General features: G+C 40.4%; 1 protein-coding gene across 5 annotated transcripts in view; it reads left to right on the forward strand.

Moving 5' to 3' along the window:
- The window catches only part of not (non-stop), a 239444-nt gene that overhangs the window by 82328 nt on the left and 130131 nt on the right, over positions 1–26985 (forward strand). For 4 of the 5 annotated variants that reach the window (XR_010860538.2, XM_067149840.2, XM_067149841.2 and 1 more), the window contains one exon: positions 11573–11730. Coding sequence is in view for 4 of the 5 variants with exons in the window: in XM_067149840.2 (XP_067005941.1) it covers positions 11573–11730 (158 nt within the window). In the remaining variant the exon portion in view is untranslated. Of the gene's footprint in view, positions 1–11572; positions 11731–24891; positions 25536–26985 lie in introns of those variants that run through there. The other variant, XM_067149843.2, reaches the window with a different exon arrangement.

Consider the following 26985-nt stretch of genomic DNA (forward strand, 5'->3'; position numbering starts at 1 on the left):
GCATAAGACCTATCGGTGTTGCAAAGTTAAGCAAATAGTAAGAGGAAAAAAAATTAAAAAGTATTATTTAATGTTTCTAGTGTACAGTTTAAAACTAAGGTACATTTCAGTGAGAGGTTTGGAACTTGCTTTTTAAATCTGAAAGTTGTCAAACTGTGGATCTAATTTACTCTGTTGAATAAATAGAATGTCTTTGTTCAAATGTTGATCTCTCTAGCTACATCTGTATTGATTTTGTGAACTTCAAAAAAGGTTGCTTGTGATGATGCTTGTTGTTCAAAGGGGCCTAACATCGAAGGTCATCGACCCCTTCAAAAAAAGGTAAAGGTTTCCGACATCTATAGCTAGTCACGAAAACAGATAAGAAATTCTCTGAAGTCTCTGATCTTGGGGTAATTTTCTTCTGGCAGATATTGGTTAAACTGAATAAACCTTACTTCTTAGAATGTGCATCTACTGTAAGTTAGGAAACGTGTATGAGAACTGTTGCTTCAGGTCACCAAGGATTTTCATTGTAAGCAAGAGCTTAAATTGTAAATCATATTTACCCTTTATTGATTGGCAGCTGCCAAGGTGATTAAAATCTTCTTGAGGAATGTGTCATTCAAACATTTTTCACAAGCAGGAGCCTAATTAAACTCTTCCGCGAGCTGGACGTGGCCCACACGCGACCCTTTGATTTACAACATAACATTGCCAAGAAATTGCTGCAAATAGAGGATGATCGTTAACACAGAAGTTGGAATTTGCATAGTGAAATTAAAACGTCTTTTACCAAATTGGAAATTCCTTGCAATGAGGTTACTCTTTCGCAGTCCGGATACCAGTGAAGGAAACATTTCAAGCGACGAGCCTTTCCAATAAAGGTATACGGGGATTTTTTTTTATGCTTCCAAGGAGCATCATTATCTGGGTGTTTATGTATTTCAACCGCCTCCCTGATAATTCTGGGACGATATTGTTTTATACGGGCAAGAACGTCCACTCTTTGGAATGGTCAACTGCGATCAAGATGTGCTACAACACTGCTGTTGTCTGTTATAAGAAGAAGTCCTACTAATAATCATTGTAATTTCCCAAGGTGAGAAGAGATTGAAACATTGGGTTATGTCCTGGGTTACTGTTCTGAAAGCAAATAGATGAGGAACACTTGGTATCATAGGTTTGGTATCATATGACAACATTAAAAAAGGAGAAATTGGAAATCTGTTAAGAAGTTCATTGCTTGGCAGAGATAAACAAACTGATATTATTCATGATGTATATTTTGGGTTTATGCCGTGTAATGAACCATATAAACATTCTCAACGCGTTTCAAAAGGAACCATGCCTTTCTTCATCAGAAGGAAATGAAAAATGAAACATGACGCATCAAAGGTTGCTAAGAAAAAACAACAAAGAACTTAAAATGGTGCCCTAAGATGTAATAGGGATGCCATTTTAGCCCGAGGCTAGGACAACGAATGGCAACAGTAAAGCATCATTTTCTGATGGTTCTGATAATAGGTAGCCATGATTCACTGAGGTTGTAACCTGTATTGCGGTTGAAATTATCTGGGTGTTTATGTATTTCTGACACAAGTATTGAATCTCTTGGAGGTGGAAAGTGTTTGTAGAAGATTTTATTTGTAAATTTTTTTAAGTAGTACTTACTTATTTGTATTCCATTCAGCTACCTAACCTGTACAGTGTAAAAAAATTCTTTTCTAACATATGTTGGTTGTAACTAGTAGATTACATTCTATGTTTACTGGAACAGTCCAGAAATTTTGTGATGCGGAATTTTTAGAACAGGGTGTGTTGGCCTTTCTTAGTTATGTATTCTAGAAATATGTTCTTACTATTCTGGAAATGGAAAATTCGTGATTGTATGTGTTCGAGAAAGTGGTTTAAACATCGCGACCGAAGAAAGAGTTTTGATTGGTGAATCCGAGCAAGCTCCTGCATTCTGATGGGCTACTCCAAGGCCAGGGTTCCCTTTTTAAAGGGAGCTAGGCAGCATTTCGTGGTCTGTCTTAAGCCTGTCTGTCTTTGGTCTGCCGTCTGCCGGAGTTTTGACGTCGTCGACTCCTCGCTTTCAGGATGGGCGGCCTTAGGGTAAGCATGGTTGTTTTCAGTCCCGTTTTAATTTGCATTTAATTTTCATTAAAGTATCACACAGGAGATTGCCCTAATCGCCTCTCTATTAAACTGATGTTTTGGAAAGGTACGTTTAACTTCTATCTAAATTGTAATAGCATTTTTGTGTTTCTTCTTACCTTAAAGATTGTATTGTACGATTTGGTTTGTAATTAGATGTACGGTAGTTGCTTAACTCTTTGAACTTATAGGAAGCTCTTGTCAAGGAACATCTAATTTGTGTGTCTCAAAGAACATGCAATTAGTTTACAAACTGTGTATCGGTGTTTTCCGCATTGCTGAATTTGTTCGGAATTTATTTCGTAAAGTCCATTTTGTAAATAATATTTTTGAAAATCGAAGATCTTCGTTGATTTTTCCGAAAACGACAACCCAGACACATCCATGCCTTTGGTAGGTTCCCAGTACCGTTCCACATTCCTTGTTTGTTATCGTCAAGTTGCCCTCACTGATATTTACTTGTGCTGTTTTTGCCGCAGTTCATTACATGGTTATGTTGTATAGTGTTTAAGGTACCTTGTAATTTAATTTACTTTCCTCCCTTTAACTGTTTTTCTGTAACCACTGAAGTAAAGGTTACATATTGGTATCCGAGCAATCGCGTGGTTGTGGACGAAGAAAAGTGAACAGTGATCGTACCTGACCTAAAATACGGTAAACTTTGTTTTGTATATTGCTTTGAAAATTTGTTTCTATCCGCCAGGATGGCTCGCGCTGTTCCTAACCCTTTCCATTTGAGAAAATCAGAACTTGTTTATGAACTTTGTATCTGAAAAATTAATTCAACAGGCAATGTCAGAGATGACACTAGCCTATTGAAACGGTCTCTTAATTTGCCTATAACTATACCCGAGTTAACTACGGATGAGTTGCATGAGTCTTTGGCCGTGGTTAAAGATAGGTTAGCTGAATTTAATTCCATTCTTGTGTCCTTTGGTGCTTCTGAGCCCTCGCATGGCCAATTAGCGCGGGTTAAGGCGCAGTTACTACATTAGGGATTTGTTGTCTCTCAAATTGCCGGAAGTTGAGGGGCAGGAATGTGAAGCCTTACTAGTACAGTTTTCGAGAATATTCAACAAAATCAGTGGTTTGCTTGAAGGGAATAAATTGAATAACACAGATTCTGAAGTTCAAGTGTCTGTCCCATCTGAAACGTGTGAAAGTATTGACTCTAGTTCTGCTCAAGTGTGTACTCTGACATCTAGTGCTGGTGTTATTCAGGAGTCTGATGTGACTAATGCTCGCCTGGTATCTTCTGTTTCGTTGTCTGGAGCTAGGACACCTGTAAGTGGCTCAAATTATGTATCTTCTTTGCATGTCGGTACCTCTACCAATTTTCCTGTGGTAACTGGTAATTCTGTTGTGGCTCAGTGTCTGCCCTCTATGGTTACTCAATCCGGTTCTTATGTAATGGTGCAAAACCATCCCCCTGTCTTAGCACCACTGGTATCAAGTGCTCTTTTAGGTTGCCTACCCCCTACACAAGTGGTTAATGCCCCGATGGTCTCTCAGATTAGCGAGAACCTTTCACAAATGAGATTATCTGCGCCCGTAATGTTGCAGGCTAATAGTAGTCCTAACCTTAACCTTCTTTCTGTACTCCATCCTTTTCGCAAGGGTACCTGAATCAAAGGTACGATGCCTCAGTACCCCTCTGGACCACTCTAAGCCTTCCCAGCCACCTCCTACACCTGTTTTCCCCCAGATTTTCTCTAACCTACCTCACCCGTTGACTACTGTGTTTAAGGGAGTCTCTAAATTTTCGGATAACTCCGTTGATGAGGTTATTTCCTTCCTTCGGTTCTTAATTGAATTCAAGGATCAGGCAGTAGTGTACAATCTCAGTAACAACCACGTATTTCAAATTCTATACCCGCTTGTATCGGGAACTCTTGCTGAGCATATCGTCAGGGCCATTTCCGAAAGATGGATTGTAGATCAATTTCATGCACATGTGCTTGAATTTTTCATTCCTTTTTGTGCCTTGTCTACATTAGTGCAGAAGCACTATTTCAGAGTGCAACATCTCAACGAGTCATTATCTGAATATGTTCAAGATATTGAGCTCCAGGCTAGGATTTTCTGCCTCCACTATTCAGAGGCACAAGTGGTGGCCAACATTATTGAAGGTCTTGCCCCGAACTACAGATCATATCTGGCTCTTTCACCGCGACCAGCAATGTTCGCCCAGTTGGAAGCCGTTACAGTTTCTGCAGAAGGCGTTCGATGTGCCGACCAGTTATGCCTTGCATTAGCCCCACCTCCTATGAGCACGCCCTCTTCTCAGGATTCTAAAACTGCCCCTTCACCTGCTTCCAACTCGCATAATCCTCATTCATGATTCCGTTGTGGGTCCTCTGCTCATCTCGAGCGGGACTGTCCTAAGGTTGGGGCCTTAGGCAATGCAAAACCTGCCATGGGTAGAGGCTCTTCCACCAACACTTCTTGCCGTAACTGTGGGTCAACTAGGCACTTCTCTAGGCAGTGCCCACGTAACACTTCAGGCTCTGGAACCCTGGGTAATAGTAGTTCTAAATGACTAACCGCCAGTTCTGATGGTAAACCCCAAAGAATGGCTTCTTGTTTTGTCAATCTTAACGGTAGCTTGGAGGATGATTTACTTAATTCTGAGGTTAACGATTGCTCCCAGTCTGACTCTGGTGCTCATTTCTTGCAATCTTGTAGGATTTCTGCCATACCTTCTTGTAAGTTACCATACTTACGCATAGAAGTAAATAATGAACCTGTCTGTGCGTTACTAGACTTTGGGAGTAGTATCAACTTAATGTGTGAGACCTGGTACGATTCTATGAAAACTGTTTGCAAGTTACCTACATTGGAACCTGTGTCCTTAACCTGCCATACTGCTAATTCCAACCCATTGAACATTGTAGGATCCCTAGATGTCAAGATTAGAGTCCGTGATTTCACATGGGAAATGCCAGTACTAGTGGCTAAAGATTTATCCTGTCAGTTCATATTGGGTGCCAATTTTATTGCTAAAACTGGCATGATTTTGGACCTGCAGTTCAACAGATTCCATTTTAAATTTTCTGCAAGAATCTTAGAGCTGTGTAATCGCTCTCCTATTCTGCCTTGTCACGTTAATGCCGTTCCTGAAGATTCTTATGAACCCAAAGCTTTTGATTTTAATCATTTACCCGAAGAGCAGGCCAGTCAACTTAGGAAACTCTGCGATAAGTTCCCTGATGTCATTACCGACAAGTTAGGTGTCGGACATTATAAATTTTCCAGCTAACTCATTTTTGGTTGCCTGCGTTTCGCCCTCTTGTGCTAAGTTGGGCTCATCAGTTGGTCCTTAGCACACCTACCAAGACGCAAGGCTAGTGCATACCGTGGAGGCCACTGCATAGGCTACTTGAAGCCACCAGCAGTGCCAATGCACTGAGAGACTATGTCTCACTTCCAAAAATTGATGCCTGCCTGACCATCAGATGATATAGATGTTGATTCCTAAAGGGAACATGAAATATTTGTCCTGAATGAGTAAATTTATAATACCAATATAATGGTCCGTTATTGGACATTATAAATTTTCCAGCTAACTCATTCTTGGTTGCCATAAAATAATAATAATAATAATAATAATAATAATAATAATCGTATGGCCTCAGCTACCGTGTGCAGACATTTCAATTTGACGCCATCTGGCTGTCTGCTCGTCAATTTCGACGTTCCGTTTTACTCTAGGCCACCACTAGATGGCAGACCGAGTAAACCGAAACTCTCTTGGGCGTCTATGGCTGAGATTTTTAATGAATTTTGTCGGGTAAACACCAAATGTGTCACCAGAGATCTTTTACATGCCGACATCGTACGACATGGAGTGTCGAATGGACTTTTTTCCGCCCTTCAAAAATCCGACTACCTCTGCCGGGTTTGAACCCGCTATCTTGGGATCCGGAGGCCGACACTCTACCGTTGATCCACAGAGGCAGCTAATGTAAGCCATTATATTGGTATTATAAATTTACTCATTCAGGACAAATATTTTAGGTTCCCTATGGGAATCAACATCTACATCATTTGATGGCCAAGCAGGCATCTATTTTTGGAAATGAGACATAGCTCTCACAGTGCATTGGCACTGCTGGTGGCTTCAAATAGCCTATGCAGTGGCCTCCACGGTATGCACTAGCCTTGCGTCTTGGGTGGTGTGCTAAGTCCCAACTGACGAGCCTAACTTAGCACACGAGGGCGAAACGCAGGCAACCAAGAATGAGTTAGCTGGAAAATTTATAATGTCCAATAACGGACCATTATATTGGTATTATAAATTTACTCATTCAGGACAAATATTTTAGGTTCCCTATGGGAATCAACATCTACATCATTTGATGGCCAAGCAGGCATCTATTTTTGGAAATGAGACATAGCTCTCACAGTGCATTGGCACTGCTGGTGGCTTTAAATAGCCTATGCAGTGGCCTCCACGGTATGCACTAGCCTTGCGTCTTGGGTGGTGTGCTAAGTCCCAACTGACGAGCCTAACTTAGCACACGAGGGCGAAACGCAGGCAACCAAGAATGAGTTAGCTGGAAAATTTATAATGTCCAATAACGGACCATTATATTGGTATTATAAATTTACTCATTCAGGACAAATATTTTAGGTTCCCTATGGGAATCAACATCTACATCACTGTGCCGCGCTGATCACCGGGAACTGGCAGTTTGCTTCTATAAATCTGTTCGTCTTCGACTTCAACATATTGATAGATCTTCATATGTTGTTCGATAGTGTTGTGACTTTGTGCCTGACGGTGTGTAGAAACTAACCCATTTGATCGTTCTCCGCTGTTCATAAACATTGTGAGACTTTACCTATCATTGCGTGTGCCGTACCACCATTCATAAAATTACGCACTGTTTTCCTTTAAGTGACTCACAGTTTCTACCCCCATCATCATTTTATATTGCCTCTTATACCGATCCAGAGTTCACTTAATCTTTTTCTTTTTCATATGCATTGTTTTTCATGTTTCTTATGTTTTGATCGGCTGACGATGACCTGGACTATGGTCGAAACCGGTCCCAATTCTAATTACTATTAAATAAGAATGTAACCACTACATTTTTCTCTTATGTATTGAATAGGTTGAACCTCTTTCTCAATTATTCAATTTTAACGTTAATACTTTCAATACGGAACAATGAAATTTTTATCTTTAAATTGGTAATCTTTAGCGAAACCTTCAAGGAACACCTTGTCCATCTCAACAAAGTGCTTGAAAGACTGCGTAAAGCAGGACTAACCCTCAAGGCCACCAAGGTTTCTTTTGCACAACCCCAGATGTTCTTCTTAGGCCATATTGTGTCGGGGAAGGGTGTCTCAGTCGATGAGTCTCGTACTGCCGCCATCCAGAATTTTCCCACGCCAAAGGACGTCAAGGTTGTAGCCAGATTCCTTGGCATGGTTAATTTTTTCGTAAATTCATTCCCAATTTTGCTGAACAGGCAGCCCCATTAAATGCCTTAAGACGAAAGGATGCCAAATTTGTGTTGGGTGATGCCCAACGAGAAGCCTTCAGGGGCTTGATATCCGCCTTATGTAACGTTCCTGTCCTGGCTATTCTAGACTTTTCTAAACGCTTCATCCTTCAGACTGACCCCTCTTCCTCAGGCATATCCGGTGTTCTCCTTCAGGAATTTTAAGAGGGGCATCTTCCTCTTTCTTATGCTTCTCGTGCCCTTAATCCTGCTGAACGAGATTATTCCATTTATGAGTTGGAAGCCTTAGCTGTCGTCTTCTCTTTAGAACGCTTCTGAATGTACCTGGAACATCTTTCCTTTCGATCTTGAATCTGAAAATCAGGCGTTGAGTTGGGTGCTGGCCAAACTGCGAAGGACCGGTCGTCTAGCACGTTGGGCAGTGCCTTCCAATTTGAGGCTCGCCACATTTGTGGCACGGAAAACGTTGTGGCTGATGGCCTCAGTAGGATGTTCTATCCAGGCAGCTCTGACCCTCAATCAGAGCCTGCAGACCTCTCTCCTGAACAAGTATCAGGCTTTGTGAATGTAGTTCTCACTGACTCTCCCTTCCTTTTCAAAGATATAATCAAACATCAGGAGGACGACGCTGAGTTAAAAGCTATTATCGATAGCATTAAATCCGGTGAACATGTTAAGCCTTATGTCCTTAAGAATGGTGTCTTGTGTTGTCCTGCTCGCGGTTGCAGAGACCCCAAAATTGTAGTCCCAACTAACCTAGTCCCGGCTCTCTTCAAGTATTTTCATGAATCTCCAGTGGGGTGGTCATCTGGGTGTTTGCAAAACGAGAGAGAAAATTCGTAAGCATTTCATTTGGAAATCCATGGATAGAGAGACCTGTACCCTTGTCAAATCTTGTAAGACTTGTAACATCAGTAAACCTGCCCCGAATACTCGTCTAGGTCTCTTGTCTTCCGAGCAAGCTTCTCATCCAATGGAGAGGTTCATTGACTACATCGGTCCTTTCCTGAGATCATGTAACGGCCATCGTTTCATACTTGTGTGTGTTGATGCCTTTTCGCGTTTTACGTGGCTGTTCCCCACTCGTATGGCTAACGCCAACACCGCCATCTCGTGCTTGAAACAGATATTTGCTTCTTTTGGACCCTGTCAATTTTTTTAAGTGATAATGCAAGAGCCTTTACTTCTGTTCAATTCCGGAATTTCTGTTTTGATCTATCCATTGCTCATGTAACTACTACCCCGTATTACCTGAGGCCAAATTATGCTGAGAGAGTGAATCGTAACCTGCGATCTGCCCTCATCACTTATCACTCTGTTGACCACTCCAAGTGGGATTCATCACTAAATTGGTTGTCGTTTGCATTTAACACTGCCATCCATGAAAGCCACAAGCAAACCCCTGCTTCGTTAATGTTGGCTTTTACTCCAAGTTCTCCACTACCTAATCTGTGGTAGTTAATGATCTTCTGCCTGATGATGCCAGCCCAGAAAAGATCTGAGCTAATTCGCACCGTGCACGAAAGAACTTAAAGGTTTATTACACTAAGGTCCAGCATAATTACAACCACAGGCGAAAGTTCCTTACCCTGGTGTCACTATTGGTGAGCGATCCCGAAAGGAAAAGGATCAGCAGAGTCACCTCTCCCAGGTGAAGGTACCTTAAGTTGTGTATGGAGGGGTAAATACCATTGTTGGTGACCATGTAGATTTAGTTGTAAGCTATTTGTAAGATTTTAGTTGTAAGGTAATGAAAAGTTTCATTAAGGTATTTGTAAGAGTTTAGTTGTAAGGTAAAGAGTTTTGTTGTAAGGTAGTTGTAAGTAATTGTGTAGGTTAATAATTTAGCTATCCTCTAGCACTTATCTCCCTTAGTGTAATGGATTTAGTATAATAAGTTAGGTAGGTTTTTGTTTAGGGTCACTGATTGGAATTTATTCCCCTAACTTTTCAGGCTTAGGGTAAACTCCTGTAGTTTCCTTTCACCCCCACCGTAAACTTGTCAAATATATGGATTATAGATAGTGCTTGCCCTGGGGCTAGGTGCCCTGATGTCCCTGGTGTGCGAGGAGGGGGGGGGGGGGGTGACTATGCATCTCAGTGAATTAAAAGAACGACCTCTAACACTGCTTGAAAACTGTTTTTCTCCAAGAACTTAGAGCCCAGCTGCATAGTTTTGCCTCATGTATTCCACTGTCTGCTGCGTGTTGGTTTGTGTTACAGTGGCTGCAGTGACCAACCTCTTCTGATGGCAACCTAAAGTGCCAAGTATTGAGGCACACTGTATACCTTGGGCGTTACCATCCGGCACCACAAGCCTGTGACAAATGTCCTAATGGAGGCAGTCTGACTGGACGGTGTCTCACCCATCTGCGTATTTGATGCAAGATACGGCTGGACTGCAACTTACCTAGCTACCTGGTTTGGACTGAACTTGAATGGAGGCTGTTGGCAAACGGCCGTGTCAGCAGCCACATCATCAGCAAGAACCTAGGGCCTAGCTGTGCAACTTCGATCCTATGATTGGTGTGAAAAGTGGTGCAACATAGACTTAGTCTGTAACCTTGCTAAGAAGGAGGCCTTGAACGCTGTCTTGCAAGAAAGCGAAAAGGTTCTGGATTACTGACAATGGGCAGAAAGAATGAGTGTACATCCTTTCTGTGGACAGAGTTGAAATAGTCGAAGAAATTTTACTAGGCTCGAAAGGCATTTTGAATTGTAGTATGATTATCCGTGTGGACATTTATGTGGTACTTATAGGTAAACCGTAAACTTCAGGCTACTGAAAGGACCCTTGGGTGTAGTGACAGTGTTTTTTAATTGTTGGAAGTTCAACTTAAAGATAATCATGGTTGTTAGTGAGGTGACTGTTATGTATCTTTACTAATCTGTACTATGGTGAGCAAGTTTCCTGAAGTGATCGCCTTCCCCCCCCGCAGTAGTATTATGGTAATGGTCGAGCGTGGCTCGACTTTCAGGAGGGAGGAAGATGACACAGGTGCTGAATCTCTTGGAGGTGGAAAGTGTTTGTAGAAGATTTTATTTGTAAATCTTTTTAAGTAGTAGACAGTGTGGTCGAGAGTACATCAAGGGAGCACCCATTATGGAGGCAGATGCCATTGTCACGTTGAGTGAGGCCATAGGACACCCGTAGAATCAGTGCAACGTGTAAACCTTACATTTCATACATCTCTTACCATATCCTTGCATTCAACAATCAATCAATGTTTGGTGACAAATAAATGAAATAGAAACAGATTAACTCTTTCATTTCATTCACATTATTGACACACCAATGTTTCCATGCATAAACCCTTGTAGTAGATAAATTATATAATGTGATTCTAGAAGTGTGTTAGTAATTTTTGTCTTTCTGTGTTTTGTAAGACTGTTCTCTTTAGAATTTTCTAAGTGCAAACTTAAAATTTGTTCTGTGCAATAAAACAAGTTATATATGTAAGAGTGAAAAGGGGATTGAATTACAGCTCATAACTCTGCCATGTTTAGTCCCTCTATCTTGAAATTCCTGTACCTTATTCTTTGTCTATGGAGGAGGTCAGCCCAGCTGTGAGATTATAAGTCCAGTGACTATTCGATGAGAATTAGTATTGTTCCTTGTATTCCTACATGGTCATGTTGTATTGCAATCTGTTTTGTAGATTATCTTCATTATCGTAAATATTTCCTTAAATAACGGATGTAGAGGTTAAGTTACTTTTACCTGTAGAGTAAGAAATACTGTATTTTAGATTTTCATACTTCATATTTGTTGTTCATTTATTGCTCTTTGGGTTTTTGTGCTTATATTTTGTTATGATCTGAAAATGTCCTCAGAATCTTTGTAGAGGTTTGAACCTCCTTAATTCTTTACTATACATTCCCGCCAACAAGTCTTATTTTGATTTTATTTGTCTTTGAGCAAAGGGTATCGAGTTAATCATTCTCTTTCCAATTCCTTTCAGAGATTTGAACATTCCAGTCGCTTCCACAAGAAGATCTCCACGTTCATTGCATTCCCAGAACATTTAGATATGACTCCGTTCATGTCTCATAGTCGTAATCATAACAACAACAACAACGGACAATGCACCAATTCATCATCGCTTCATTCGGATAACAGGTGGGTCTCAGAAGTTAACTTTTTGCATACATTTTCAGGTACTATCAACAATGTGCTTCAACTGCATTCAAACGTCTAACCTTGAAAACATTATATAGATGTCATTGCCTCCAAAGTCTGCCTTTACTACATTACTCATCTCCCTTTATATAAATATAATATTGACTGTACATTTCATATTTTTGCCTCATAGTTTGTTTTTATCTCAAATTAGATCTATGAAAGTTGAAAATGGGTTCAGTTCAATATTTGTCTGCCTGTTCCTTCGTTTGTGGCGACATCACAAGAAAGTGGTTAAAACAGAATTATTGCATTTTTCACAAATTACGTGCTATCTCTGGAAATGTTAGTTTTATGTAAAAATTCTTCACAAAGAAAGTTACAGAAACAACTGGTTCTTTTTATCTCAAACCCTTTGAGAGTCAGGTTTATAGGGCACTGACACCCCATAGTTTAGGTTTTTGCACACTTCTAAATAAATCCCATTATTACTGTAGAGGCACGTAGTAGATTATATTTTTTTAAATGGCTTAATTATACATACATACATACATACATACATACATACATACATACATACATACATACATACATACATACTTGCACGCACACGCAAATATATTCAGAGAATGAACACTTCCCCCATGAGGATAAAGTACAGTAGAAGTCCGCTATAGCGAGTACGGCATATAACGAGAACTCCGTTATAGCGACGACTTTTTTCGGTCCCTTCAAAATTCCTATATTAAACTGTGTATCGTCCTTCGGTTACAGCGAGAACCCTATCACTGGCGCATCCGTTATTACGAGCGATTAAGAGCGCGTGATTTTTTCCATTACCAATATTTATGCACCCCAGCGATGATATTGCATGCGATCGATTACCTTCGGCATCGTTTCCTCGCTATGTGCACTAGCGATTTCTCTCGTCGACATTCGAAGGCGATGTCGGAGTCGATTAATAATATCCGTCGACAGCTGTTCCGTAAGGATAATTCGAAATGAAAGAGGGCATATTTTCGTAATAAATGCGTAAATAACGTGTCCGATAACGGTTGTTAACTCGTTAAAAATTAAGGCTGACTAAACGACCGCTTAATTTTGAGGCTAAATACTGCAATTAAGTAAGAATGGGATACACCTCGAGATATGGCAGAGTGCTTAATTGATTTCATAGGTTAGTTTGTATTTTGTCGCGTCTGGTTAAATTACGGAAAGGCTATTATGAAAATGTATAGCGAGAAAGGTATAATTTCTCTACCGGCGCTTGAAGTGTGTTTTCATCGTACGTAGGATACGTGACGCTGTTTGAATAAGAAAACTGAAACGTTTGCAACAAAATGCGATCGATCATCTTCGGTACGGTACAATTTTCTCACTTTGTGCATTTGCGAGCTCTCTCGTTGACATTCAAAGGCGATGTTGGAGTTGATTAGTAATACCCATCAACTGCTGTTTTCTAAAGAAAATTTGAAATGAAAGAGTATAACACGTTTTCGTAATAAATGCGTAAATAACGTGGCCGATAGCAGTTGTTAACTAGTAAAAATACTGAATAAACGATATCTTAATTTTAGTGTTATATACGGAAATTACGTAAGAATGTCATACACCTCAAGATATGGCAGAGTACATCACTGATTTCAGAGGATGTTTCATATATTCTCGCGTCTAGTTACAGCTATTTACATGTAAATTTTTCGCGAGGAGGTTATTTCTCTACATGCGTTTCAAATATGTTTTCATGGTAAGCTACATATACGGTTAGGTTAGGTGACGCTGTTTGAAGAAGAAATCTGAGGTGTTTGCCTCAGAAATCTCTGGAGTGATACCGTATTTCTCCGAATCCAAGACTTTTTTTTTTTTTTTTCCCGCAGGATCTCATGCGAAAACTCAAGGGTTGTTGCATTCGCGGCCTAACAGTGAGTTAATGGATATCACTGGCAACTACCGCGGTAACCATGCTGCTTCTTTTCACACGTGCACAGAACTCATTGACAATAAACGACCGCCTCTTTACTACACATCGCTACCGGTTGTACAGTGTACAGTACCTGTGTGTTTCTCAAATCTGCAGAATGGCATCAAAACATGCAACCCTTCGAATTCTTAGAAAAGCCATGGCTACTCAGTGGCAGAGTCATAACACGTCTATTGTAATCGACGCTTAGCAAAATTAAGGTTTATAGACAGCAGGAATATTTTCGTGATGGATAGTCGTATTGTAAAGATACGTGGAAAAGGTATTGCCGGCAAATTTTCAATGGGTTCTAGTCAATATTTTGATGCCAATTTTAAGTTAATGTTTATTAAACACTCGGAAATGTAGAATAATTGTGCAGCCGCAAGAAAATACGGCATAGGCCTAACTAAAGCCAATATTTGGCGTTAGCTTGAAGACAAAGAGCTAAAAAAATGCGTACTGTACAAAAAAATGCATTCAGTGGTCCGCAACTAGGACGCTTTAAAGAAGTCGATGATGAAATTGTGAGGTATGTGCACGAAAAACGCAAGGGCGGTTGGCCATACCGTGGCGCAATAAACTCGTCCGTTGACTTTCAGCGTTCGCGATTAGGCCTATACATCGCTAGCCGTTGAATTTGGTCGCACCCGACAAGCGAGACGTGCGTGTAACGGTAGCCGGTTATATCTGACGCTGCGTTAAAATAACAGTTTTATAGACAGCAAGAATAATTTCCTGATGGATCGTTGTATTGCCGGCAAATTTTCAACGACTTCTCTTCGGTATTATGATGCCAATGTTAAGTTAATGGTCCCTTAACCCGCGGAAATAAAGAATAATTGTGCAGCCGCATAAAAAAAATGAAATACGGCGTGACGAAAGTAAATGTTCGGCGTCTAAAAATAGTCTAAAAATGCGTAGGCCTGTATGATTTTACAAACTTCTTTTTGAGCCTGATTAAAATTTTTTGAAGTAAAAAGTGGGGTTCATCTTGGATTCGGAGAAATACGGAACTATATTTTTTTCAGAATGAAATTAAACATACACGTTTACGTAGTATCGGATTACGAAAAATAACAAACAAGTAAGCCGTAGTGTGGATATCATCTGCGGAAACGCAAGTTTTGAACAAACTGATTGCCGTTTCATACCGATTTTAAAGTGCATGAAGGGTTTTCCGACTTTTATGCAAAAATCGGATATAACGACAATCCGTTATAGCGAGTAAATTTTTCGCTGTTATGAATTCTCGCTATAACGGACTTCTACTGTATATTGATTACATTAATAACTGTAGAGTGTGCCTCATTATTGACGGCAAACCTTTCAAGGCTTTGAGAACCACACGAATCTTGAGCGAAATTCTTTGAACAACTTGGGTACTGCTCCTCTTGCATTGATCATGAGGCCTATCCCGTCAGTGTTTTCCAGTCCTTATTCACGTTGCTAGAAGGGGATAGTTGGCTCGTAAATTCTCCTTTCACACAGTGTTCATAGTTAATATGATTTTTTATGGTATTCCTCAAAATAAAGTGCTAGATACAGTACATTGTTATAGTCTTTGCACCAGTGAATGGTCCTCCTGGTTCTCCTTTTGGGCTGATTTAATTGAGTTTGTCATCTTGAGGTTACGGACTGTTGGTATTGAAATGAAAGAACTGTTGACTTGCTTTATAATGATTACAGAGCATGAGGCACAAAAATATAGGATTGAGGATCAACCAGTATTGTTATTCTTCTGTGTTACGTTTGTTTACATGAACCCTTGGTACGATAATACGTAAAAGTAAACCTGTACTGTGGGGGAAAACTCCTGGATAATTATTTTTCATGAACTGTGTGTGATATAAGTTTTCTCCCTCTTTGTAGACGGTGGTGTAATTCTTCTTTGCCACGAACCTGCTACCCTGGCGTAGCAGGGGGAGAGGTGATACTTCCACGTGGCGCGTCCCAGGAGGCGGATGGGGGGGGGGTCCTAACTGGCTTGTCGGCGGACTTGAGGGAAATAAAATACCTCTCGCGGACCAAACACACAACCCTCTGTGGTTGGGGGACACAGACGAAGAATACACCTACGGTATTCCCTGCCTGTCGTAAGAGGTGACTAAAAGGGGCGACCAAGGGATGATTTTATTAGAACCTTGAAACTACTTTTGATTAGTAACACCACGCGGGGGACACCATGGGTCGCTTTTACTTGCACGTAGTACCACTATGTTAGGTACCAAATAGGTTCGTGATTAGTAGCAAATAAGTGCGCGACGGCTTTTACAGTACCTGTGATTAGTAGCACTATAGGAGCGACACCATGGGATGAGGGAACCCATGGTTCTGGCTTGCCTATGATTAGTACCCACTGTATAGGGAACACCACGGGATAGTAGGAGTCCCTGTGGTCAGTACACTTAGGTGATGAACCCCATAGGTTTGCGCTGCCGGTAAATGGCGCCGCAATGTGAGGTCTGTAATACATGTGCGAATTTCATTACCTGTGAGTAGTACCATAATGTGTGGAATACCGCGAATCTACGCTACTTTTGATTAGTACCGCAACATGACAAGTACCATGGTTCTATTTTTCTAGCGATAAGTACCATTATGAGTATGGTTATGAACTTCATGTTGTTGGTCCGTATTGAACTGAGTTAACATATAAATTATAAACAGAAGAGTTTTCCACCTATTCAATATATAGTTGTAATTACAATGTTATTTACATTACACTATCAGCTAAGCTGCACACACCGTCGCACGAGGTCCAATTTGGTTCCGCTATGAACTGAGAGTTCCACCCATTAGTATCACCATGGTGTCTACTTTCTTCTCAAGAAGAATTCTAAAACTTCATATCAGTCTGCACATTTCCAACAATCAACCATGCTGCCCTATCAACATAGCTTGGTTACTTAATACACCAAGTATCAAATTTTCTGCTTAAGTTGATACAGTGTATAATCAACTCTTCACAGATCCTTCTAGAGAGTAACATCTACACATTTGTTACTCAAACCTTGTACATACTTGTATATTTTTATTATAGTTGTCATGTTATATTGTGTTCATTCTTAGTAACATAGCACTCGGTCCACAACCGTTATGTATTACCAGGACCTACTGAATTCCATCTGATACACCATGTGTCTAAAATCTTACTGAAATTGACCTACAACACAGAGCATCTCATTTTTACTTTTATACCCAGACTTTTTAGCATGTTTAGTGTACTTGTATTATATATTGCTCACCTGTGTCACCCGTAACATTTCACTTTCATTTGCAACATTTTTGGAGCGCCGTAGCACCTGCCCATTTCAACCACACATCATATTGTAAATTATATATTCATAAGGTTCTTACCGCTTAGAAACAAGTTTTAGGATTTTGTCAAATGTTGTGTGTGTTGAAATATGGCCAATGATGACCCTGAGTAGGGTTGAAACTAGTCCCATGTAATGTAAATAACATTGTAAATACAACTATGTATTGAATAGATGGAAAACTCTCCTGTTTATAATTTATATGATACCATTATGAGGGGCCGATGACTTGGATTTTGGACCCCTTTTGACTACAAGTATCATTGATTCAGTATCGTGCTATAGCAGCAGTCCCTTGGTCAGTAATACTATTGTTGTACGCCAGCTTCTGTGCATGTGGGGCACTGTGGGTCGGTTCCACTGATCGTTTTAAATTCATATCCATCCATTCATTCTTCGTCCTCACATTTTGAATTCTGGTCAGTGGAGGATTTTGGGCTTTTAATTTGTCATTCCATTTCATTTCATTTTGTACCATTCGGGGCTGATGACCTTGATGTTAGGCCCCTTTAAACAACAGGCATCATCATCATCATCATCATCATCATCATCATCAATTCTTCTTTGTCACTATCACTTACTCCTTCACTCTTGATTACGATATCTTCAGGAAGGATATCGTCATCAACTTATTCATCCATGCCGGCAAAATCAGAACCCTCAGTTCCATCGTTCATCAACATTTCGAACACTTCTTTACTATCTGGTACAGCCATGTTCGTCAGCTAGTAGTTGATTCCTGAAAATGGTAGATATTCACATATAAAAAGTAAGTTTACAAAACTTTCCATGAGGATACAAACAAGCCCAAACTTCAGTAACGGAGCAAATAGATGTCAGATACCGTATGTTTTTGAATCATTGCTAAGCGATATAGAGAAGCAAATATATGACGCTCGGAATTTAGACATGTAGTATATTGCTGGTAGCAGGTAGGGACCCTCTTCGGACGCAGCCCTACCTAGGGAGTGGCGCCCCTGCCTGTGTGAGTCCCAGAGCACACTGACCTGGTATGTAACATCTGGTATGGGTCCCAGCTCAGGGTTACGAGTGAAGACATCTACAGCGGAGAAGGTGGACTTCAGTATGGTGGAGATGGTGGAAGGGGCAAACCCGTAGTGTCTGTACTTCAGAGGAGCGGCTACGAAAGGCATCTGTCTCCATGTTAGGGCCGGCCCAATTTTGAACCTGGCTGTAGGTATAAAATGCCTTTGGGTGTGGTGAGCCCATCGTAAAAATAGCCTATATGGATAAAGTAGATATGGTGCCTTGGAAAAGGTTAGGGCATCCCCTGCTAAAAGTGATGCGCAGCTCTTCGGGTGTTGGGGGAACTGTGAGAAATGGGCAACCAGCACCAATCTACATCAAGATTGCAACAGCAAATGTCCTGACACTGATGGGAAAGACAGAAGAACTGGTTGACTTCATGAAAGAAAAAGATATAGCAATACTTGGACTGTGTGAGACCTAGAAGATGGGTACGGGAGTGATTCCTCTGAAAGAAGGATACAGGCTGTATTACAGCGGACGACCTGAGACAAAAAATGGAGTGGCCATCATACTTGGAAAAGAAATCCAGGAATAGCCTATGTTGAATATACAAAATGCTTCAGTGACAGGATGGTGATGAGACTCCAGTTTGAAAATGGCTTGAAAGTTGTATTTCAGTTGTATGCCCCACAAACGGTTGCATAGATGAACATCTAGAGGACTCTTTAGAGGAAGTGGGGAGACAGGTAAAAGATAAGGAAGTGCTATTGATGGGAGATCTAAATGCACAAGTTGGAATGGAAAGACAAGGAAAGGAAGATGTTGTAGGGCTTTTTGGATATGGAAATTTAAATCCAGAAGGCAAATTTTTGGTGGATTTTTCCAAGAGGAACCAAATGATTGTTGGAAACACGTGATTTAGGAAGAACAGTCAGAAGATTACAAGGTATGATTGGGGACACAAAGAAACAAGGACCATGATTGATTATATAATCATAGACAAAGAACACTGGAAGAACCTTTTAGATGTTACAGCCATGTCTGAAGAAGCCTTTGGTGGAGATGGTAGAGTTGTGATAGGAAAATTGAAATTGAGAAAGATTGAAAAACCCCCATTAAGAAGAGAGGAAAGAATTAAAGTGTGGAAGTTCAAGGAGAAAAGCATACAAGAAGAATTTCAAAGGGAAATAATACCCTTGGTACCCAGGATGGAGATGGGTATGTTGAAGATGAATAGAGAAGATTTAAGGAAGCACTGGTTGGATTATCAGGAAAGGTACCTGGTAGAAAATCAGGAAATGTGAAAGACAAAGAGACACACTGTTGGAATGATAGGGTAAAGATTAAAGTGAAGGAAAAAGAAAATGTCATGGAAGGCATGGAAAACATCTAAGACTGAAGAAAGTCAAAGAAAATACATGGAGGCAAAGAATTTGACCAAGAAAGTAGTGGAGGAAGAAAAGAGGAAAAGCTGGGCCTTATTCATACAGAAATTGTTGGATGATATGCAGGGCAGCAAGAAATTACTGTATGGTATTTTAAGAAACAAAAAGAGAGATGAAGTAAACACCAGATTTGTGGCATAATATTAACAAGCCAGAAGAAATAAGAAATAGATGGAGAGTATTTTCAGAAGTTGCTGAACATGAGAACTAATGGCAGTCATTCAATGGATGACCAGGAAAGGCAATTAGTAGATGAAGAAATGGATAAAGAAATTACAATGAATGAAATTGAAATGGCAGTAAGAAGGATGAAGAATGGAAGAACTGCTGGAATAGATGAAATTTCAGTGGAGATGATAAAGGCAGCTGGAGCTGTAGGCCTGCATTGGACATATAGAGTTCTCAGGATTGTCTGGGAGAATAAGGAGGTCTCTGAGGATTGGTAAAAAGGAATAATCATCCCAGTTAAAGGTGATAAGAAGGTATTGAAGTACTACAGGGGAATTCCTCTGATATCCCATGTTGCTAAGATAATGGAGAGGATACTGGAAAGGGGGATAAGGCTGAGAGTTGAAAATCAGTTTGATATCAGAACTGGAAGGTCAACAATAGAGCCCATTTTCATTATGAGAGAACTTTCGGAAAAGCAATGGGAGTATGAGAATGATATGGTGATGACATTCATTGACATTGAAAAGGCATATGACAGTGTCCCCAGGACTAAAGTTTTGGACAGTCCGGTGCAAAAAGGAATTGAACAGGGATTAATAAAAATGATCATGGCAGTGTACAAGGAATTTTGTAGTTGCTTGCAAACACAAGTTGGCAGGACAAGTTGGTTCGAAATCACTAGTGGGCTGAGACAGAAGTGTTCTGTCGCCAATCCTATTTACAATAGTAATGGATAACATCATGAGAACAGCAAAAGCAACATATGGAGGAAGAGAAATGAACATCATGTTATTTGCAGATGATATTGTGATGATTTGGGAAGAAGAGGACATGAAGGTTCAAGAACAGTTGGATGTGGTGAATGGAAAGAGCGAAGAATGTGGATTGAAAATAAGTGTAGAAGAGAGTAAAACTCTTGTTATGACTAGAGGGGAGAAAGAAGGGAAAGGTCAGATTAGACTTGCAGACAAGCCCCTGGAAGTAGTGGAGACGTTCAAATACCTGAGGAGTGATTTAATGGAGAATGCTTGACTGAATGCTCAGATGCCCCTACCCGGCTCCATCTGGATAAAGGGAAATAATGATGATGATGGTGATAATGAGTATATTGCATCTTGCTGTAAGTGGCTCTTTGGTTATGATGCAGTATATTGCGCTATGACCCATTGGGTTAACCTACAGGCTATGGCAATAGAGATATTCATGAATTTAGATACATACACACATACATCATCATTAAAGACCGTTATACCTTTCAGCGTTCAGTCTGCAAGCCTCTGTGAATTTACTAAACGTCACCACAATCTTCTGTTTGCAACTAGTGATGTGGCCTCATTTAGTTCTATACCTCATATCTTTAAATCTTTAGAAACAGTCTAACCATCATCGTCTTGGTCTCCCTTTACTTCTCTTACCCTCCTTTACAGCCATTAACCTATCCTCATCCATTCGCCTCTCATGACCCCACCACCAAAGCCGGTTTATGCGTACAGCTTCACCCATCGAGATCATTCCTAACTTAGCCTTTATCCCCTCATTCCGAGTACCCTCCTGCCACTGTTACCACCTGTTTGTATCAGCAATCATTCTCGCTACTTTCATGTCTGTTACTTCTAACTTATGAATAAGCTATCCTGAGTCCACCCAGCTTTCACTCCCGTAAAGCAAAGTTGGTCTGAAAACAGACCGATGTAAGATAGTTTCGTCCAGGAACTGACTTCCTTCTTACAGAAAACTGTTGATCGAAACTGTGAGCTCAGTGCATCAGCTTTACTGCACCTTGAAACAATCTCACTTACTATATTACCATCCTGTGAGAACACACATCCTAAATACTTGAAATTATCTATCTGTTCCAGTTTTGTATCATCAATCTGACATTCAATTCTGTTGAATTTCTTACCTACTGACATCAGTTTAGTCTTGGAAAGGCTAATTTTCATAACATACTCATTGCACTTATTTTCAAGTTCCAAGATATTAGACTGCAGGCTTTCGGCACAATCTGCTATTGAGACAAAGTTGTCAGCATAGGCCAGACGGCTTACTACATTTTCACCTAACTGAATCCCTCCCTGCCACTTTATACCTTTCAGCGGACATTCTGTGTAAACTATGAAGACAAAGGTTAAAGACTACAGCCTTGTCTAACCCCTGTAAGTACCCTGAACCAAGAACTCATTCTACCATCAATTCCCACTGCAGCCCAATTGTCAACGTAAATGCCTTTGATTGATTTTAATAATCTACCCTTAATCCCACAGTCCCCCAGTATAGTGAACATATTTTCCCTCATTACCCTGTCATGCTTTCTCTAGAGATGTACGAAACATAAACACAACTATCTATTTCTCTCGTTGCATTTTTCAGTTATCTGGTGCATACTGAAAATCTGATCGTGACAGCCCCTCTGCGGTCTGAAACCACACTGGTTTTCAACCAACTCCCTCTCAACCACTGATCGTACCCTCGCTTCCAAGATGCCAGTGAATACTTTGCCTGATATACTAATCAATGAGATACTTTGGTAGTTGTTGCAATCCTTCCTGTATCCTTGCTTATAGATAGGTGCAGTTACTGCTTTTGTCCAATCTGAAGGTACCTTACCAACACTCCATGCTAATCTTATTATTCTATGAAGCCAATTTCATCCCTGCCTTCCCACTATACTTCACTATTTCAGGTCTAATTTCATCCATTTCTGCTGCTGTATGACAATGGAGTTTATTTACCATCCTTTCCACTTCCTCAAGTGTAATTTCACCAACTTAATTTTTCTCTTCCCCATGAGTTTGGTTGTTGATGACACCACCAGGAAGATTTCCTTTTACATTGAGAAGATTTTCAAAATATTTACTCCACCTGTCCAGTGAATCCCTGGGATCTATTAGGAGTTCACCTGAATGACCCGAAACACTGTTCATTATTTTTTCCCTCCCTTCCTAAGATTCTTTATTACTGTCCAGAAAGGTTTCCCTGCTGCTTGACCTAGCCTTTCCAGGTTATTACCAAAATCTTCCCACGACTTTTTTTTGGATTCAAGAACTATTTGTTTTGCTCTATTTGTTTCATCTACATACAATTCCATGTCTGCATCAGCCCTTGTTTGGAGCCATTTCTGATAAGCCTTCTTTTTACGTTTACAAACTTCTCTCGCCTTATCATTCCACCAAGATGTTCGCTTTTTCCCATCTTTACAAACAGTTGTAGAATCAGCAAGGGAATACCTATGAACTACAGGATCACTGTATGCCACCCATTCTCTTTCTATATCCTGAACCTGCTTACTGTCCACTGTTTGAAACTTCTCACTAATCATAACCATGTACTTCTGTCTAATTTCCTTGTCCTGGAGATTTTCTACTCTTATTCGTGTGCAGACTGATTTCACTTTCTCTGTCCTAGGCCTAGAGATACTTAGTTCACTACAGATCAGATAGTGGTCTGTATCATGGAAAATCCCTGAAAAACCCATACATTCCTAACAGATCTCCTGAATTTGAATTCGGTTGAGGTATAGTCTGTTATGGATCTGGTACTCCTACTCTCCCATGTCATCATCATCTGCAGTTTCCAGGTGTTGGCCGGGTCTGCTTTACTCTCCCATGTATAGCGGTGAATAGCCTTATGCTTGAAGAATGTACTCGTAACTGCTAAACCCATACTAGCACAGAAGTCCAGCAAACGTTTTCCATTCCTATTAGCTTCCATATGCTCAATATCTTTCCCACATTTACCAATCACCCTTTCGTATCCTTCAGATCTATTTCCAATTCTCGCATTGAAATCACCCATTAGCACCATCCTATCCTTGCTGTTGACCCTGACTATGATGTCACTCAGTGCTTTATAAAACTTGTGAATTTCTTCCTCATCTGCACCCTCACATTGTGAATACACTGAGACAGTTCTCGTCCTAATTCCTCCAACTATCAAATCTACCCACATCATTCGCTCATTTACGTGCCTAACGGAAACTATGTTTCGTGCAGTAGTATTTCTGATGAACAGCCTAACCCCACACTCTGCCCTTCCCTTTTTTTACGCCCGTCAAGTACACTTTATAATCTCCTATCTCTTCCTCATTATCTCCTCTTACCTGAATATCACTTACTCGTAGCACATCCAGATGCATCCTCTTTGCTGACTCAGCCAGTTCACTTTCTTTCTTTCTTCCATAAGCCCTATTAATATTGATAGCTCCCCATCGAATTCCATTTCATTCGCCAAGTTGTTTCCAAGGAGTCCCTCGCCTGTCAGATGGGAGTGGGACTCTGTTACTCCCCATTTTTATTATTAAATCCATCAACTCTGTTCATGGCTTTGAAAATAAAATGAAAAGCACAGGAGTTTTTTGGGATCGAACAGTTCCATGTGACACCGTACGGCAAAATAAACTCTTTCTCAAATCCATTAATATCATCCCTTGCCTGAAATTCACCACATTACTTGGTAACATGTTGAGTAATAGGTACTTCAGATTTTTCAGAAGACTTCAGAAGTAGAGTACATAAGTTAAATGGTGGACTCCCCCAGGGCTCTGTATTGGCCCCTCTTCCTATTCAGTTTGTGCACATATGATCTCCCAGTAACCAGATCCAGGAAATTCATCCACGCAGATGACATTGCACTAGTTTTCCAACACCAAGGTTTTGACGAGTCTTGAGTCGATGTTCTCATTAGACCTAATCGTATATACTTTCCACTTGCAGAATAGAATTGCTGAGTATAAACCAACCATACCATTTAGAGGAAGGAATCTAAAGTACAGTAGAACCTGAAATACTTTGGAATCACCCTGGAAAGGTCCGTGACCTACGAGAATCACCTCTCTAAATGTGTCAGCCAAGATCAAGACCAGGAATAACATTGTTCAAAAACTGGCCGGCATCTCTTAGGGTGCTAATGCCCAAGTCTGGAGAGCCTCCGCCCTTGCACTTTCATATTCCGTTGCTGATTACTGCTGCTCAACCTGTCTTAACAGTGCTCACACTGGACTAATAGACACCTACCTGAACCAACCATTACATATCGTTACACGGTGCATTCGACCAACAGACACTCTCTGGCTTTCCATTCTGAGTCACATTCCACCAACATCTCTTTCTCTCCATTCTAATTCACATACCTCCTCCATCCCTAAGAAGATCAGTCATTCCTTATCTTATGGAAGAAAATTCAGTAGAAAACAGTCCTCACCTCCCTATCCATTCTGGCATAGCAGCTTCATCCGCTAAACGACTGTAATCCAGACACCCTTTTTTATGTACTGCAGGTAATCTACAGGACAGCTCTTTCATTGTATCAGACCTCTGGAAAGAACAGTGACATCAGCAACCCTCGTTACCACATGATCAGAATCCATGGAAGCACCCAGATGGATGTCTCCTTTCTTACGACAGTGGTGGACACTAAACAGAGTTATGTTTGGCCAAGGTAGCTGTGGAACTACCCTGTTCAAATGGTGGTGGAAGCCTTTACCAAAATGTGATTGCGGAGAAGAGGAACAGACAATCGACCACATTGCATTTGAGTATCCTTTACATGGCTACAGAGGCTCTGTAGAGGACTTGCACTGTGTCTCAAATGAAGCTCTTTCTCTGGCTCTTAGCTGTGAACTTGAGATGGTTGTTATACATTGTATTCATCATACTGCACTCGCCCCCTATCCATGCGGGTCTCCGGCGATATATCTACAGGGTCGTCAGCTGGGCTTTAAATCAAGTGGACATAATATATATATATATAACTTAGCGGCTTAAAGGGTAGGAGAATACAGGTGTCAAGCTAAAAACAAATTAGAACATTATTTAAAATTGGAAAATAATAGGATTTATTATACTCGTGATGATTATGGAACCTGATGCAAAATAACCATGTTGAATATACATGAATAATCACAAATTTCACAGCTAACATGTTGAGAATTGTTTAAATATGTTGAGGACGAGACTAAGTACAACCGTTATACACTGCTCACAAAAAAAAAAAAAATCACATCACAACTTGCATACACACATGCTGTTTCACATCCATGGTGCTGTGCAGGGTTGTTTTGTTTATCCCTTGGTGACATTAATGTGGTGGAATATTGAAGTCAAGTACATAACCCTACAGTCGTAGCAGTTCTCTTTGTGACCGCACTCCCAATGGAAGTGATTCGTGACGTACGGCATGGTCTGTCAGTGCTGTGTGAGCTGTCATATTGGTCAGCAGCACAAGCAGGATAGAGCACAAGGCGTGGGAAGGCATTTATCATCAGAAAAAGTCATGCGTGCAGTAACCCTCTTACTTACAGTGGCCTGGTTGACCCCTCATCACCAAAGATGCCGTCTGCAGTTTGCACAACAGAAAGTCAACTGCAGTTCCGACACTGTACTCCAGTATTCTTTACAATAATAATTATTAAATTAATGTCGTAAAGGTCCACCTTTTTCAATATTATAATATGCAATATTATTGAATTACATTACTAAACTAGGGGCTAGTTTTGGCCTGGGCTGGCTGTCTTCAGCCTTAATGTAATACATCTAATAACTAAACAAATGTACAAACACTGAGCCACACCCCGCACACATAGGATCAATCACACAATGCATAATATATCATCGTAAGCTAAATATTGAGGCCCGGATCGCGACTGGGAAAGGCCACAAGCTACAATCCTTGAGCTGGCAGAATAATACCAAGAGACTAATTTTCAGAACAAAGTACCAAGAAATTCAAGAAATAACAAGGAAACTTTTATTGAATTAATAAAATTTTTAAGAAATTGGAGAAGGTAAATGAATTTCAAAATAAGGAAGGATAATCAACATAAAAATTATACATACGTAATTCCCCTTTCACAGAGATGTAGCAACAGTGTCACTGCGACGGTATACTATAATTCAGAATCAAATTATTTTACAATCGGATGAACCGCTTATGAGCGTGTGATTACATTCAGATTATTCCCTCACAAACCCGACACAATCCACATTAATTAAAAGGTGGTCTAATTTTCCAGCAGTTATTAATTTTACCTTCTCAACATATCTCCACTCCTGTATATCACACATCTCTTCTTCTTCTCTCTCTCTTTTTTTTTTTACAACAATCCGTCACCCCAAAAGAAAAACAATACTCCTACGCATCAAAGAGCAGACTAAAGGAAATAATTATTCGTAGAACCCCCAGAGCAGAATTAAAATAATGGAAGGGGTCAAAAGTACGCTCAGTGCATACATGAAAGAAAGATAAAACACGTCAGCCAGAAACGATAAAAGAAGCTAAGCTAGGTGCAAAGGCCGAAAGGAAAATGCACCAAAAATAAGGTGGATAAATAAAATTAAAAAACAAGAACCAAACCAAATTCAAATAAAGATAT

The sequence above is a fragment of the Anabrus simplex genome, chromosome 6 (assembly GCF_040414725.1).
Source record: "Anabrus simplex isolate iqAnaSimp1 chromosome 6, ASM4041472v1, whole genome shotgun sequence".
Taxonomy (NCBI): Eukaryota; Metazoa; Arthropoda; class Insecta; order Orthoptera; family Tettigoniidae; genus Anabrus; species Anabrus simplex.